Genomic DNA, 14218 nt, shown 5'->3' on the forward strand with positions numbered 1-14218 from the left:
ATACAGGAAAGACAGAAATAGTCCTTATGTATCTGAGCGCGTTTCTAAATTTTTCTTAAAAACAAAATTAGACCTTATAGTATAACTTTACCAAAGCTGATTTCACTTAAAGCGGTTGAAATCAAACTTAATATTCTTAATACATAATACTTAATACTTAATATATAATAAAATAAAACGGCTATTCTGACAATATTATTTCTGCATACAAGTCACCAAATCTACGTTTTTGCAAACCAGACGTTTTGATCTATGTAATATGATGTATATGTATACCTATGCAATAGATATATTGCATTCTTATTCTAACAACAAATGACCGTTTTGGGGCGCTAGAATCAACAACCCAGGTGGTGTCCGTCTCCTTCGTGTAATTAATGATAATTATAACCTTGACAAAATATTTTTCTTCTAGACACAATTGATATCACGCTACATAACAATTTTACATCCATATTGCAACAAGCTTTAAGTGAACTCGACTATAATTTCCTTTCTGTTATTGTAACCTTTTTCTTACAAAATATAAAAAGTTTCTGCCTGCTCTGCCTGGACTTATTGACGGTGATGTTGACTGTGAATTTTTTCTACTGATCTATACAATCCCCTGGTTACTCCAGTAGACCTGCATACAGTTGATTATAATGACTCTGCTGTTAATTACTATTAGTAATGTTTATTAGTGTTAACAGATGGTGCTGTTATTAAACGTCTCCTCTAAAATTACACAAATGTCCTACATCCTCAGATGAGAATCTTGCGATTGATAAAAGAAATAAAGTGAGGTGAAAATGGCAGAGTATATATGATATACTATGATAATGAGGATTGAACGAACCTATCGTGTTGTAAAACGTGAACTTGATGAATATTGGATTAATTTGTACAAATCCTATGTATTTTATATCGATCCGAGTGATTTTGATTACGTGGCGTTCATTTTGTGATCTCCAACAATAATACCATTCCTTGAACGGTTTGGTAAATGGGAGTGATATAGCTACAGAAATGCAATGCACTTGCTGACAGTTTTGATCAAGCGTTCAGTTCTAATGAGGTAGCTGACCTAAAAACTACAGGAAATGTTGAAGTTTTTAATGCAATTCCTAGTGGTGTTGCGCAACCTATAAAATATACATCACAATCTTAAATAAGAAATTTTATTATGACGCTCTCAATCGATGACTCCTGGGTATGATTTGATTTTGAATTTAGTCTTAAAGAATTGAACATACAAATCTCTCTCGTTATTGGCATTCACTTTCAATGCATACATTTTACTGTGATGTTTTCTCAAGTTTGCAAGCATGCTGAAATTTCTGACCTCTAAAAGACCAACAGACCTAAAGATTCCTCTAATAACTATCAGAATCCTTTCGTCAATTTCTAAGTTGCAAATGGTATGGTGGCTTACTTCATACATTAACCGATTTGGGTTTCCTTTGTAGAGTTCTTTTATAATATTATTTTATTGATTGCATTCTTTCCTTCAAACTTTAGTGCATGCTTTTAGTTTTAAACAGTTCGTCCAGTAAGACCACGGGTTCCTCAAGATTGATATTGCGGCCTTTGCTTTTTAATGTTTTTATATCTGACATACAAGATTATCCCCAAACTTCTCTTGCTCTATATGATAATGACACATCTATCATTACTCAAAACTATGCCATAGATGAAGCAGCAACATTACAAACTGGTGTTACAATTTTGTCAAATTTTTAAAGTTTGAATATTTACTCTAACTCCTACCAAAAGCTATTTCCTAAGCTACTCCTATCCTAAGGCATTTTCTTGGATAAAATGGGTTACGCCACTGGAAATTGCAATAAAACCCCTTAATCTCATGTAATGCTTGATGATTGAGGCAATTACTTAAATATGTATCTCCATAAGAAATTAACACAGGACTTATATAGGACGTATATATGAATCAACGTAAACACAAGCGTGACAAAGTTTATCTTTTCTATTGCACACAATGATGTATACAAATACATCTGAGACCACTAAAAATGTATGCTTTGTCCAATTTTCGAACGCTTCATTTCTTGTGGTAAGATAAAGAACATTAAAATAAAAAAGAACTATTAACAATTAATTGCAATGAATTGGCCATGATACATTCCAAATTCCTGGATGTATAAAAATTAGAACTTGATTCAATTGGTTTATTTGGAGAAGGTCTAGGGATATTTTAGAATTCAAACGTGTTACTGGAGTACTTGCGACTGGAGCCAATTTCAAGTCGACGCATGAAACGGACTTTCTCTGAGCGTGCTAAACTTATTGGATGACATTTGTAAAAATATAATTTTAGTTAACTTTGAAATCAAAGTATAATGTTTATTCTTACATTTAGGTTACTGGGTGTATTCCGACGAAGCGGCCCCAATAATTTTGTTCCTGCAGTATTAATTTACTTCATAGTTTTTTGTTTGATCTGTTTATAATACAGATAAGATGTATCGTTCTGTTTCATAATAAAGATTGTTAAGAGAAAGACTGCTAAGCAGAGCAGTGCTGTTAGCTGAATATTTTTGTTTTAGTTACCTTTGATAGAAGTAGCAAGAGAAGAGAGGAAGTAGCAAGTCTGGGGCTGGTTGTCTGTTGTCTTGTCTGGCTGGTTTAGTGGTTTGTGTTTGACTGTTTTTGTTGATTTCGGTGCTTTTTAGGTTGGCTTTGTACTGAGTTTGTAAATTAATCAAGCAAATTGAGCGTTTGTGTTTCTGAAGGTATGTCTCTAGTATACAATTAAAACAATTTTTATGAATTGTATCTTAATTCAATTTTGTAATATTTATCAGTTTTATTTTTTCCCCAGTTTTGCTTTAGGAAAATTCACATAGGCCTTACATCGTTACACAGTTTTATATTAATTGCCGGTCTTGATTTAATAATGAAATGTAACATTCAACTTGTTTTATTGACCATAAATAGTTATATTTCGAATGAAGTGACTGATATTTATGTAGCTAGAATTCTTTAATGATTAATTTTAGAAGATAATCTTTGGTTCAGTCCTAGCCTGTGTTGTGTTCGTAGCTTTTGCTGAAACTGTTCTGGTGGTTCTACTTATTATTTGAAAAGAAAAATGTGTTGATTAGCTTAGTTTGTATCTTGTTATAGTTCAGAGATACCATATTGTTTGCTTTATATATGGAAAGAAACATTTAAGGAAAGAAAAAATGAAATAAGGAAGTTATGGCAGTTAATAAGGATAGGCAGGTTGTCTCTTGGTGACAGTCAGGTTATGTGAGTTTTCATTACTTTACCTACAATAACAGCAGCTAAATTACACCAATAGCATACTCTCAGGAAGGCTGTTTACCCATTGAATAGATCTGACAGTTGGGTAGTTAAGATATGTGAGTTTTCATTACAGTAGTAGATAGTGCTTGTTTTGTGTTGTAAGCCCTTCCATGTTGGTCATGTGATTATCCTCAACACATCGTAAGGCTAGACTGGTAACATTGTTTACATATATTGGTAACAGTTTAATAAGCAGCCACCATATCAATCAAATGAATTATCGTTTAGAAATATCTAAACTATCGAATATAAAAACGGGTAGAGTACAAAACCGGACCCGGTTCATTATATTGAAATTGGCAAACGATATTACTTAATTAGAACCATTGTATAATCAATCGATACTGATTAATATTTTTTACAATTAACTTAACCATAGAACTGGCGGTCATTTCATCCTGTAGTGTCGGGCTGTTTTGGAGCTTCGTGCAAGGTTTTTTTAAAAAAATTATTAAAAATATAAAATAAAAGTATATATTTTTGTGTTCAGGATTAAACGTAGAATTACACTATATTGTAATATTAATCATACAAAATTTTTTAATAAAAACTTTTTAATCAAATATAAAATTTACGAAAAATATTTCTTAAATTTGGAGGGGACCATACCTAGCAAATGAAGTTATAGTGAGATATATTTAAAAATTAAATAGCCATTCTGTGTCAAATTTTATCTAGTTTCAGAAAAACATAAACATTATACACATTTATGAAAGCATCATAAAGCTATAGAACAAAAAGCAGCGATGCGCATAATTTTGAAAATCTGGTGTACATGTAAGACTTTGGTAATGGTAAAACAAGTTTTGCTAATACATTTATCTATGAATACATGTTATATTGCATATTTTCTTACTTAGAATAAAATAGAATGTACAGTACTAAAATTATTTCTTGAAAAGTAAAAAAAAGTTACATTTTGCCATTATTAAAAAATTTTGCAAAAAATTTTTATTCAGCAAAAATAAAATGGTTTCTAAAGTTTGTACTATATCAAAATTTATAAATTTATGGTTTATAAGTAATAGGAAATATATTATGTAGTTAGCAAACTATAAATATAACTAAATATATAGAAAAATTATAGAATAACCCAAACAGTTATTATATATAACCAAAGAAATTACAGGAAATATATATTTTATTGTGAAAACTATCTATTTACCAAAACTTAATATTTACTTCAGAGCTAAAAGAGTGCTATAAATAACGTTTAGTAAGTGAAAAAAATAACAAACTATGTGAAATGAATTTTAGCCAAGTCATTTTGCCATAGCCTACACAGAGCCGATAATTTCTTAAACATATTTCAGTAAATAGAAATTGATTTATTCTAAAATATATATATATATATATATATATGTTTACACTACTACGACATCCAACAACACACTACACATTAAATACGACACTAAAACACGCATAAAACTATTAAAACTTACAAATATCCACAGCTCGGCACGAAAGTGATACCGAACGGCCGCGTCAACATGGCGGTCACAACAAACGGCATCGCGTTTTCTTTTACGTTCAAAATAACAAGCTTGTTACGTCATAACCATAATACAAAGAGGAATAAAACTTATCTGTCCCCTAGCATTTTTCTTCCTGAATCCAATGGTGCATGAATTAAATTGATACGTTGCCGGAGTATATTGTAAAAAATAATATACAAACAAGGGAATGTTTGACCGATTAACATTTTGTCGATTAACAGTTGGAGGGTTAAATAATGTATTTCAACAGCTGTAAACACTTTCAGATAATACATGTAATATTTGAATTTTACATAATTGACTTTGTATTATTAAAAATGGCAGTCAATTTTAGAAAATTATACAACATTGCTTTAAAAGATGATGTCATTTTTTTCATGGCTTCAAGATGTTGGACAAGATCTGTTAGGTCAGTTATTTACTTGAAGAAGAGATCGGATTGCAGATCTCAAATGTAGTGTTAACTTACAGATTTTTTTGTATCATTTAACGATGGTACATGCCTGGAAAAATCCTGTTTCCTTCATGTTGGACTAGTACCAAAAAAACCCATTATGTGAAATTTGTAGGAAAGAAACAAATTTAATTGTGGGAGGAGCAAATACGGTCATGCAAAAAAATAGGTAATAGTGGACATAATTATCGTAAAAATGTACTCAAGAATAGTTTTGTTGAAGGATCAAAATTTGGACTGCGCAACATTGTGAGTTTGATGTACTTATTTCCAAAAATAAGCCAAACTAATTTTTTAATTCTTGAGTATAGTTTGGATTTACTCAGCACATCAAGAAGTACGATGTCTGACTGGCTGTCGTTTTGTAGGGAGGTTTGTTTTGAATGGATTGATAAACAGTTTAATATGGAAGAAAAGCTTGGAGGTCCTGGAGTGGTGGTGGAAATTGATGAATGAAAAAATTGGAAAACGAAAATATAACAAAGGGAGGTTAAGAAGGAACCCGGATTTTAAGTTTAATTGAAACCGTACTAGAAGGACAAAAATGTGGTGGTAGGTATAGAATGGTTTTGCCCATTTTACCATCAATCATAGCAAAAACTTTTTAGACCCGGCAACTGGTGCCAACACTCAAGACAGTTGAAAGCTTGTGGAGAGGACGTGTAAAAACACTATATTTTAAAAGTGGTATACCTTATTCTGTATATCTCATTCTCGTAGATCATCTCTGTGAATATTTATATAGAAGAGAGGTACGATTTTTTGAAGAAGACGTGTTCAACCATTTCCTAAAAGCAGTTAAAAATTGCTACCCAGGAGAAAATATAGACAGTTTGACAAGGTTCTATTTCCTATTCTAATTAATTATTGTAATGTTATCATTTATTTTTCTATTCCAAATTTTTTTTTATCATATCTTAATTATTTATGAGTTTTCCTATAAAAAAAATTGTTTGATCGTTCTGGTCCATTCATTATTTATAATATTATCACTTTAAATATAAAATTCATATTTCAATTTCAAACATATATATAGGACTATAGATACTTTAATATCGATTGATAGTCTAGTATACGATATAAGCATAACGTAGCTATCGTGGGAAGGGTTGATTCAATGTAAATGTTTAGTTTAGCTCCAGTTCTGTGCTTCCTCTTACATGCAGTGTCTGGAACCTGATACTGTCACAGACTTGACTTCTGGAATTTAAAATCATGTTCATCTGAAGAGATAACAAAAATTGGCGATGATGGCCAGTAGGAGTGTTAAGTGGTGATAAATGATGCTGAACCATTGGAGAATATTTTAAAACAGCTATAAGACACATATAGTTAGAATCAAATCAATGCTTTGTTTGTTATTCTGATAATAAGTGGCCCACACATGCATATTTTAAATTAATAATTAAATGATATTTTTTTTATATGTAACATAACTATAACAGGGAGGTTTTGCATTGAACCCAAATCAGACACATCCTAGCTCAGAGAGCGACTACATTGATATAAACACAATTAACATTACGATCATTAGGTTTTATAATCAGAAATACCTATAATTTAAATTTTGATATTTGGTTTGACATTTTGATTATATTTAGCCTAATTTGTTGTAGTTTAGATGATTGTAATAGATCGATGATTCAATGTTTTGGTGGCCTCTTATGATAGCTTACTGCAACCTTATTTTAAAAATAAAGTTTATTTTAATTTATTAACACAAGCAATCAATTTTACCCAAAATGTCAGGGTGCTTTTTACTGATTTTGTTGGAGTTAATATTAGTTAATTAATTCCACATTAAAATGATAAAAGCACAACAATGATGATATAAATATATCTTTGCAAAAATAAATTTAAGAATACTTCAATTTACAAGGTAAGTGAGTTTTTTGATTCTTGATTTTTAAATGACTGAGTACTAGCAGAGGAATAATTTTGTATAGATCTCCATATTCTAATATGAATAAAAAGAAACAAACAGGAAAGGACAGCTGTGATAGGTGTACACCACAAACCAAACAAAATAATAAACTGGGCGTTCTCATTTGTTAAGTTGCCAAAACATTAAAAAAGTTGCCACTCCCCTGCTCACTTTGATTGAAGAAGCTGGCCTCTCCTTCTTCTAAGGAGACATGTCAGAGATTAATGCTTAAAATCCTTCCTCATAGATCTTGATAGGAGTCGGCCCCAACCACAAACCTTGCCCATCCAGAAAATCCTATCACTCCAGAAGCAGCGCAAAGGTCCTTTTAGGACTAAGTGCAATTTCTAAGTTTCTTATTATAAAAGAACAGAAAAAAACATTTAACTTTTAATTTTGTTACAAACTTAACCACAAAATGTAAAAATGTCCTGTGAGAAAGTTATTGTTTACTTTTCCTGGTGATTTTTGTCAGTGAGAAAGATGTTGGAAGAAACATGAATACAAAACTGTTATCTTCATTACATTAACAATGTAGTTTGGATACAAATAGGTTGGAATTGGCCTCTCACCATGCCTGAGTCTGCCAATTCAAAATACTGCAAATTTACTTTTATTATTTTTTGTAAGAAGTAACATTGTTGAAGTGTACACAATAAAGTATACTGTAGTAATGTACAGTGAAATTGAAATTGAAATGTTCTGTACAGTATGATTCACCAATTAGTGAAACCGCTCTGACCTGGTTCCACATGCAGCCCACCATTACCCAGTCTATTTCTTTCTTTGGTTGGGGGTGTATACTGAGCCCACAATAGGCTACTGATTTACCTGAATGAGAATGTAGAATGAGATGACTTGATTCCCAATAGACCAGTCAATACAGGTATTTCACTCACCACCTGAGTATTAATGACACACTATTACTACTGTATTGAAGTTTTGACGTGTTCAATCAACATCAAATGACAACTGCTCCTGTATCATAGTGTACCCATTATTGGATATACCTGAACAATACACTTTTAATACAAAACCTATACAATTTTAAGTAGAATAACAGGTACAAAATGTTCAGATTTATTAGAAAAATGTATCACTATACAATATTTTTAGAATAAAAAAGTAGTATATAATGGTTTTTTTTTATTAATTGTTACAGAGTTTCGCTAAATAGATATGGCTGAAGCAAGTGATGTACCCATGGAAGAAGTGGCTGTTGCAAACACCTCTGAAACCAACACTCCAATGGAAGCTACATCTGTTAAAGAAACTGCAACTACAGAAGCAAAAGTTGAACCTTCGGTAGAGAATGGGGATGAAGGTGCCAAGACTGATGACCAAGGAAAAGGCAAATATACTGAAGAAGAAAGGTTGAAGAGGAAGGCATTCTTCAAGCAAATACGTGACAAAAGAAGAATTGCGAGAGAGAAATACCGTCAGAACTATATAAGGAAGTTTGGAGATAGACAAAGATATAACAGTCATGATGATGAGTCTCCTCAAAAAGACATTATTATATCATTCAATATGACAGAGGAAGATAAGAAAATGTTAGAATTTTATAAAGTGCGGATGTCTACCTTGAAAACTGAGAATGAACAGCTCCACAGGAGACTAGCTTATCTTATTAAGGAAAACATGAGATTTTTACAGGTAATTATTATTGTTCGGTTTAGTATATGTTTGTTACAATATCTGTACAAAGTATGATCTCAACGGAGACCATGATTTGTAAGTTGTGTAATTACTTGGCTTACGGTCTCAATACAGATACTGTATTTAATTAGCAGGGTTCTTATTTATTAGAGACTTGATAGGTCCTTAAAATATTGTTTTTTATCTGCCCGCCCATGTGTTTTTCCGTCTGTGATTTGATAGAAAGACTAATTAATTTTCTATTAATTGAAAATTGACTGTTGGATAAAAGTGGTAAGCTGTACAATCAACAAATACTTTGTTCAATGTGTAAAAGTGTTTTGTGATCTGTCTGATTTTTTATTCAATAAAATACTTGTATGTTTTGATCAGCTACAGTTGGCTGAAAAATGAGCTAAGTTTTAATACTTAACTTGAGTTTTCCAATAGGTTTTAATTTGCCTAAAATCTAAAAAACATTGTTCTGTTTTAGGCCTTTGGAGGGGGAGGGGATTTTTTCCTAACAATTGAAACTAGCATTTCATTCAAACTGTTTTAGCCAGTCAGTAGTGTTCTAACGTATTTAATCTTTCACCTTTGTTTTCAAAATAACATTCTCTACAAGTTTGAGTTACACAGCATGCAAAACTCTTAGATTATGATATTTTTAGTAAATAATAAATCAAGTAGCTCTGTATAATATTAAATGGATAAACTAATTCTATAAATTAAACCTCACACATTTGTTAGCTGAACGTTTAGCAAAGCCTCTCCCGCCAATTTCTGAGACGAAATCATATTTCTGTCTACGTGTAAAGGGTTAAAATTTGAGTTACTTACAGGTTAACATTATCAATCAATGTAATGAAGTTGCTTTGTTGGATTGGTTGCTTTTATAAAAAGTTTTAATCAAGCTTTATCAGTTTTTTTTTTTAATTACTTTCAAATGTTGACTGAGATTACAGATGAGAAGTGGGATGGATCCAGCATGTGGATCTTGTTTGGTAATTCATTTTTGTATGTTAAGAATGATGGCTGTCCAGAAAGTAATAAACGTTTTGACATGGTCTACCACGGCTGATTGGGTGTTAAGTGTAGGAACACTGACGTGAAGATGGTGGTGCTAGTCCTGCCCATTGTTGCGCCATTTCAAAACGTCTGTTACTATCTGGATAGTCCTCGTACAATATTGATACAATTGCAATATACAATTTACTACTTTTATTAGTAAACACTTTGTACGAGTATTTGCATACGTTTTGTTGTTAACACAGGGAATACCTTTTGTGACCTGAAAATCAAAAGATGTTTGTCACTTGATAATAAAGTTTTTGTTGGTTCATTCTTTTTGTATACTAAAGATTTAGAAAGTGGGCTTTAACTCTTTGAGTGCCAAGAGCCGATGAGATCAGTCCACAGGTATTCCCAAATAGTGCCTAGGGCAGATGAGATCAGCTCACAGATTTTTTCCGAAAGATGCAGAAGGCTGATTAGATTGGCTTTTTGAATATTTATTATTCTGTTATTAACCCTTTAAGTGCCGGAACACCGCTGTCAGCGATCCCGCATTATATGCAAGAAATGCCAGAATCGCTGTTAGCGACTTCTGCAGTAACGCGTATATTTTATAATAGTATTTATCTAAATTGGCTCAATGACTATACATTCGCATTCCAAAGGCTTCAACGTAACTTTGATGTAGGTTTTGTTGCATTCTGGTTAGATTCTGATTTTTACGTCAGTCGAGTTTAGAATCGACCGCTACGCAGACGAGCCTTCACGTGTTTTGTTTGCGCTGCTGTTTATTTCACTAATGATATTGAAAGTTTTTAAGTGTAAATGGGTTTCTAGTGTTAGTATCTTCAAATTATTTAGTTTGTGTATGTTGTTCTAGTTTGTGTGTAAGTAGAACAATGACTTGGCCGCGAGTTACGGCGGCCGTAAGCATTGAGTACTTTACTAAATACGTTTGTATAGTTTTAATGTTTTTTGTGTTTGTTCAGTGATATTTATAAACAATGAGTCGTAAAAACATTGCTGACAATGAAGATCTAGTATTGCAGGCATTAGATTTAAGCATTATCAGTGTAGACAATACACAGAGTGTTAGGTTAGGTTAGAACATTTCTAGTTTTGTAGTGGTTCATATTTTCATATTTATTTTCCAAACTTTATTTATAAGTATAAACAAATGTTTATATGTCTTTTTGTAAAGAATTAAATGGAGTATAAGATAGAATAACTGAAAGTGAAAAAATAAAATATTTCAATAACACTAAGTTGTGTCAAAATAAAAAAACTAAATATTTTTGCTCATAAAGTTTTTGTTAATGATTTTTTTTATTTGTATAAAAACGTTAAATAAGTGATCAATGTATTATATGTATAAAGAAAATATACTTATCTAAAAAAAAAACAAAAATCTAAGACATTATACCAATAAATAAATTTGTTATGAATTTGTATCCAGACCCTTGCAGAATCAGGCATTTTCGCTCAGCATTGTATGCATACCATATAGCAAAATGCTGGGGCACTCAAAGGGTTAAATGTTGACATATAGCATTGTACTTTGTCCATTTTATGAATAATAAATCAAATAAACATGGACTATCTATATTGATTTGATTTGTGACTTGCAAAAGCTATTTGCTATATATGAGAGACAACTTTGATACAAGTGCAGATGTTAAATATTTTGTACTAACATAATATAAGAAAAGTTATACTCTGTATTACAGATACTTAGTTTTTTAATCTTAGTAAGTTATACTTGTTCCTACTTACATAGGTAAAAACAACAACATTTGCATACAAATGTATTAATATACAAAATTTAAAAACTTTTCTTTTTCAACACGTAAATAATTAAGAAATAAAATTATGTTGCATAACGTTTTAATTTAAAAATGTAAACAGATTTTACCATCCAAATAAATATTATAAGTCATATTGTACTTTTCCTCCTAAACAATAAAACAAAAATGATCCCATTATCTTTATTTAAAAAAATTGTGTATTATTTTGTGGAACGCTACACAAATGTTAAATATAAAAAAAATAAAAACTTAGTTATAAAATAAAACGTTTTATTGTGTTTATTTTTTAAAGTTATGCATTATTTGGCTAAACACTGTAAACATCAAATGAGTGCTTGGCACTGAGATAGGTGACCTGTCATAAATGATTGGTGCTGACAGGGCCACTCCTCAAAAGTGCTGGGCACTCAAAGAATTAAACATATTCATAGATTTTTAATTAGTTACTATGAAGTATAGTTGGCTGAGTGTTTAGCAAAGTCTCTCCCAGTCTTACCAGTTGATAATGACACCAGACTTCTGTCTGTGTGGTCTCTTAGTATACACAATAGATTTCAAATGAGTAAACATTAAGGAATGAAATTTGATGTGAAACTCCACCTCTACTATCCTTATATCAAAATTGAAAATTGTAAACATCAATCTATTAGACACCCCACTCTGGGCAAGGATGTTGTCTGCTGTGGGTGAATGCAAAGGCTCTGACCTGAAGTTTGCATGCATTTAATCTTGTAGGCTACAAGAAATATTTGCTTTTAAATAGGCCATAAAGTAATGTTTGGAATATTTTAATAACATAACATTTAATTAATTTGATTATTATGGAATTATATCTCTTACATAATATTTCTATACACATTTCAGCATAAACAACACAAAAGACCAACACCAAATACTGCCTAAATCCACAGTAAAATATTTCGATATTTATTCTCCAATTTTACACAAATGCAGTACAAACAATTAAAAGTGAATGCCCCTATTATCTAGTGGATAAACTTGAACTGCATGGTGTAAAGCGTTAGATACAGCTGTTGAAGAAGTGATTATGGATGTATAGGCCAATGGGTCAAATAAAATAGTTTTAGTTAGTTATATCTGTAGACTTAATTGTAGCAAAACAAGTTTAGTATTTCAACTACATACAAACACATAAAATTGCTCATGTTTTTCAGATGGGGCCCTCAATGACACCTGCAGCTTTCAAGGCCTAAGAAGAATTGGCATGTCTTTATTGTAATTAATCATCAATAATGTGTTTTATTTGTAAATTTTTATTTAAGTGTTTTTTTTTTATATACTACTACCCCCTGAACTCCAGTTGGCGATCTGGTGTATGTTACAAGACACATTCACTGTATAGTAGAATCGTCACCAGGGGTACAGAGGGTTATATTACAAATTTGTATCAAATTTACAAATAATAATTATAACATGTTCATGAATAAATATGCAATAGAAGTTACTTGATTTATTACATTTTGTAGTTTCTTATTAACATTTTTATGCATTTCAGTACTTACTGTTATATTACAAAAATATTTAAAGATGTTTGTATTAAATAATTGTATTATCTTTGATTTATAAGTTATATTGAGATTGTAATAACATTTTAGATAATATTTTAAAGTACATAACCAATTTTACATTCCAATCATAATGTAAAGCCTCTGGAATAAATTGTAGTCATTATTCTTAATAGCTGTTTCAATTATCCAGAATCCATTTCTGAGCATTTATATTAGTGGTTAACACTTTTAATTTTTATTTGTGTTCTTTCTATTAAATACAGATAGAATTTCTCATTTAGACATTGTTCTATACAAGCTGACATACAAAATCATTAGGTATACAATAAATAAATACTTCATTTCCAAATTGTACATGCATAATTAATAATCAAATGTAAGGTACTAAATACAACACACGCTCATACAGAATGATGTTGTATGAAAAAGTAATATAATGTTACTCATATATATTAGACATCCACCTCTAGCATATTGCTGTGTAGAGGTGGTAACAGGTTATTATAATATGCAATGTGCCAGCAACTCCCAACAAAACCCCAAGAAGACAACCATAGACAAAAACCAAGGATACTAAATATACATTAATACCTTGTTTAACATTTTATCAGACTCTAGACACAACTTGACACAGTATAAGACTTGCAAAAATAATTCAGATAAAAACCCTGATATATACATCCAAATAACCAATTTAAGGATACATATATCCACACATACACCTACATACATACATACATATACATATATACACACACATAAACAAAAGAAACTTAAAAATTAGTAATAAAAAAATGTTAATTCAAAAACATCTGTTTAAATCATAAAAATATACATGACAAGTGTACTAAAATTTTAATATTAATTAGCATCAGGAGGAGTAGTAATAATGAAAGTATAGCTATAATCTAGTAATGCAAGATTAAAAGATATAACATAAATAGAACATATCAGTCAAAAAAATGTTCACGTTACATTTGTCAACAGCCAAGCCTTCAGATTTTTAAAGAAAGAACCATCAGTTAAGGAACAAGATACTGAAATAGGCA

At 30.8% G+C, this 14218-nt stretch overlaps 1 protein-coding gene across 1 annotated transcript; it reads left to right on the forward strand.

Annotated features, from left to right (window-relative positions):
• Positions 1–2578: 2578 nt before the first annotated feature.
• Positions 2579–13339, forward strand: LOC124357231. The gene is made up of 3 exons (XM_046808781.1): positions 2579–2731; positions 8344–8839; positions 12816–13339. Exons 2-3 carry the CDS (start codon positions 8363–8365, stop codon positions 12852–12854), a joined length of 516 nt encoding a protein of 171 aa, XP_046664737.1. The 5' UTR covers positions 2579–2731; positions 8344–8362; the 3' UTR covers positions 12855–13339.
• The last annotated feature ends 879 nt before the right edge of the window (positions 13340–14218 follow it).

The sequence above is a fragment of the Homalodisca vitripennis genome, chromosome 3 (genome assembly GCF_021130785.1).
Source record: "Homalodisca vitripennis isolate AUS2020 chromosome 3, UT_GWSS_2.1, whole genome shotgun sequence".
Taxonomy (NCBI): Eukaryota; Metazoa; Arthropoda; class Insecta; order Hemiptera; family Cicadellidae; genus Homalodisca; species Homalodisca vitripennis.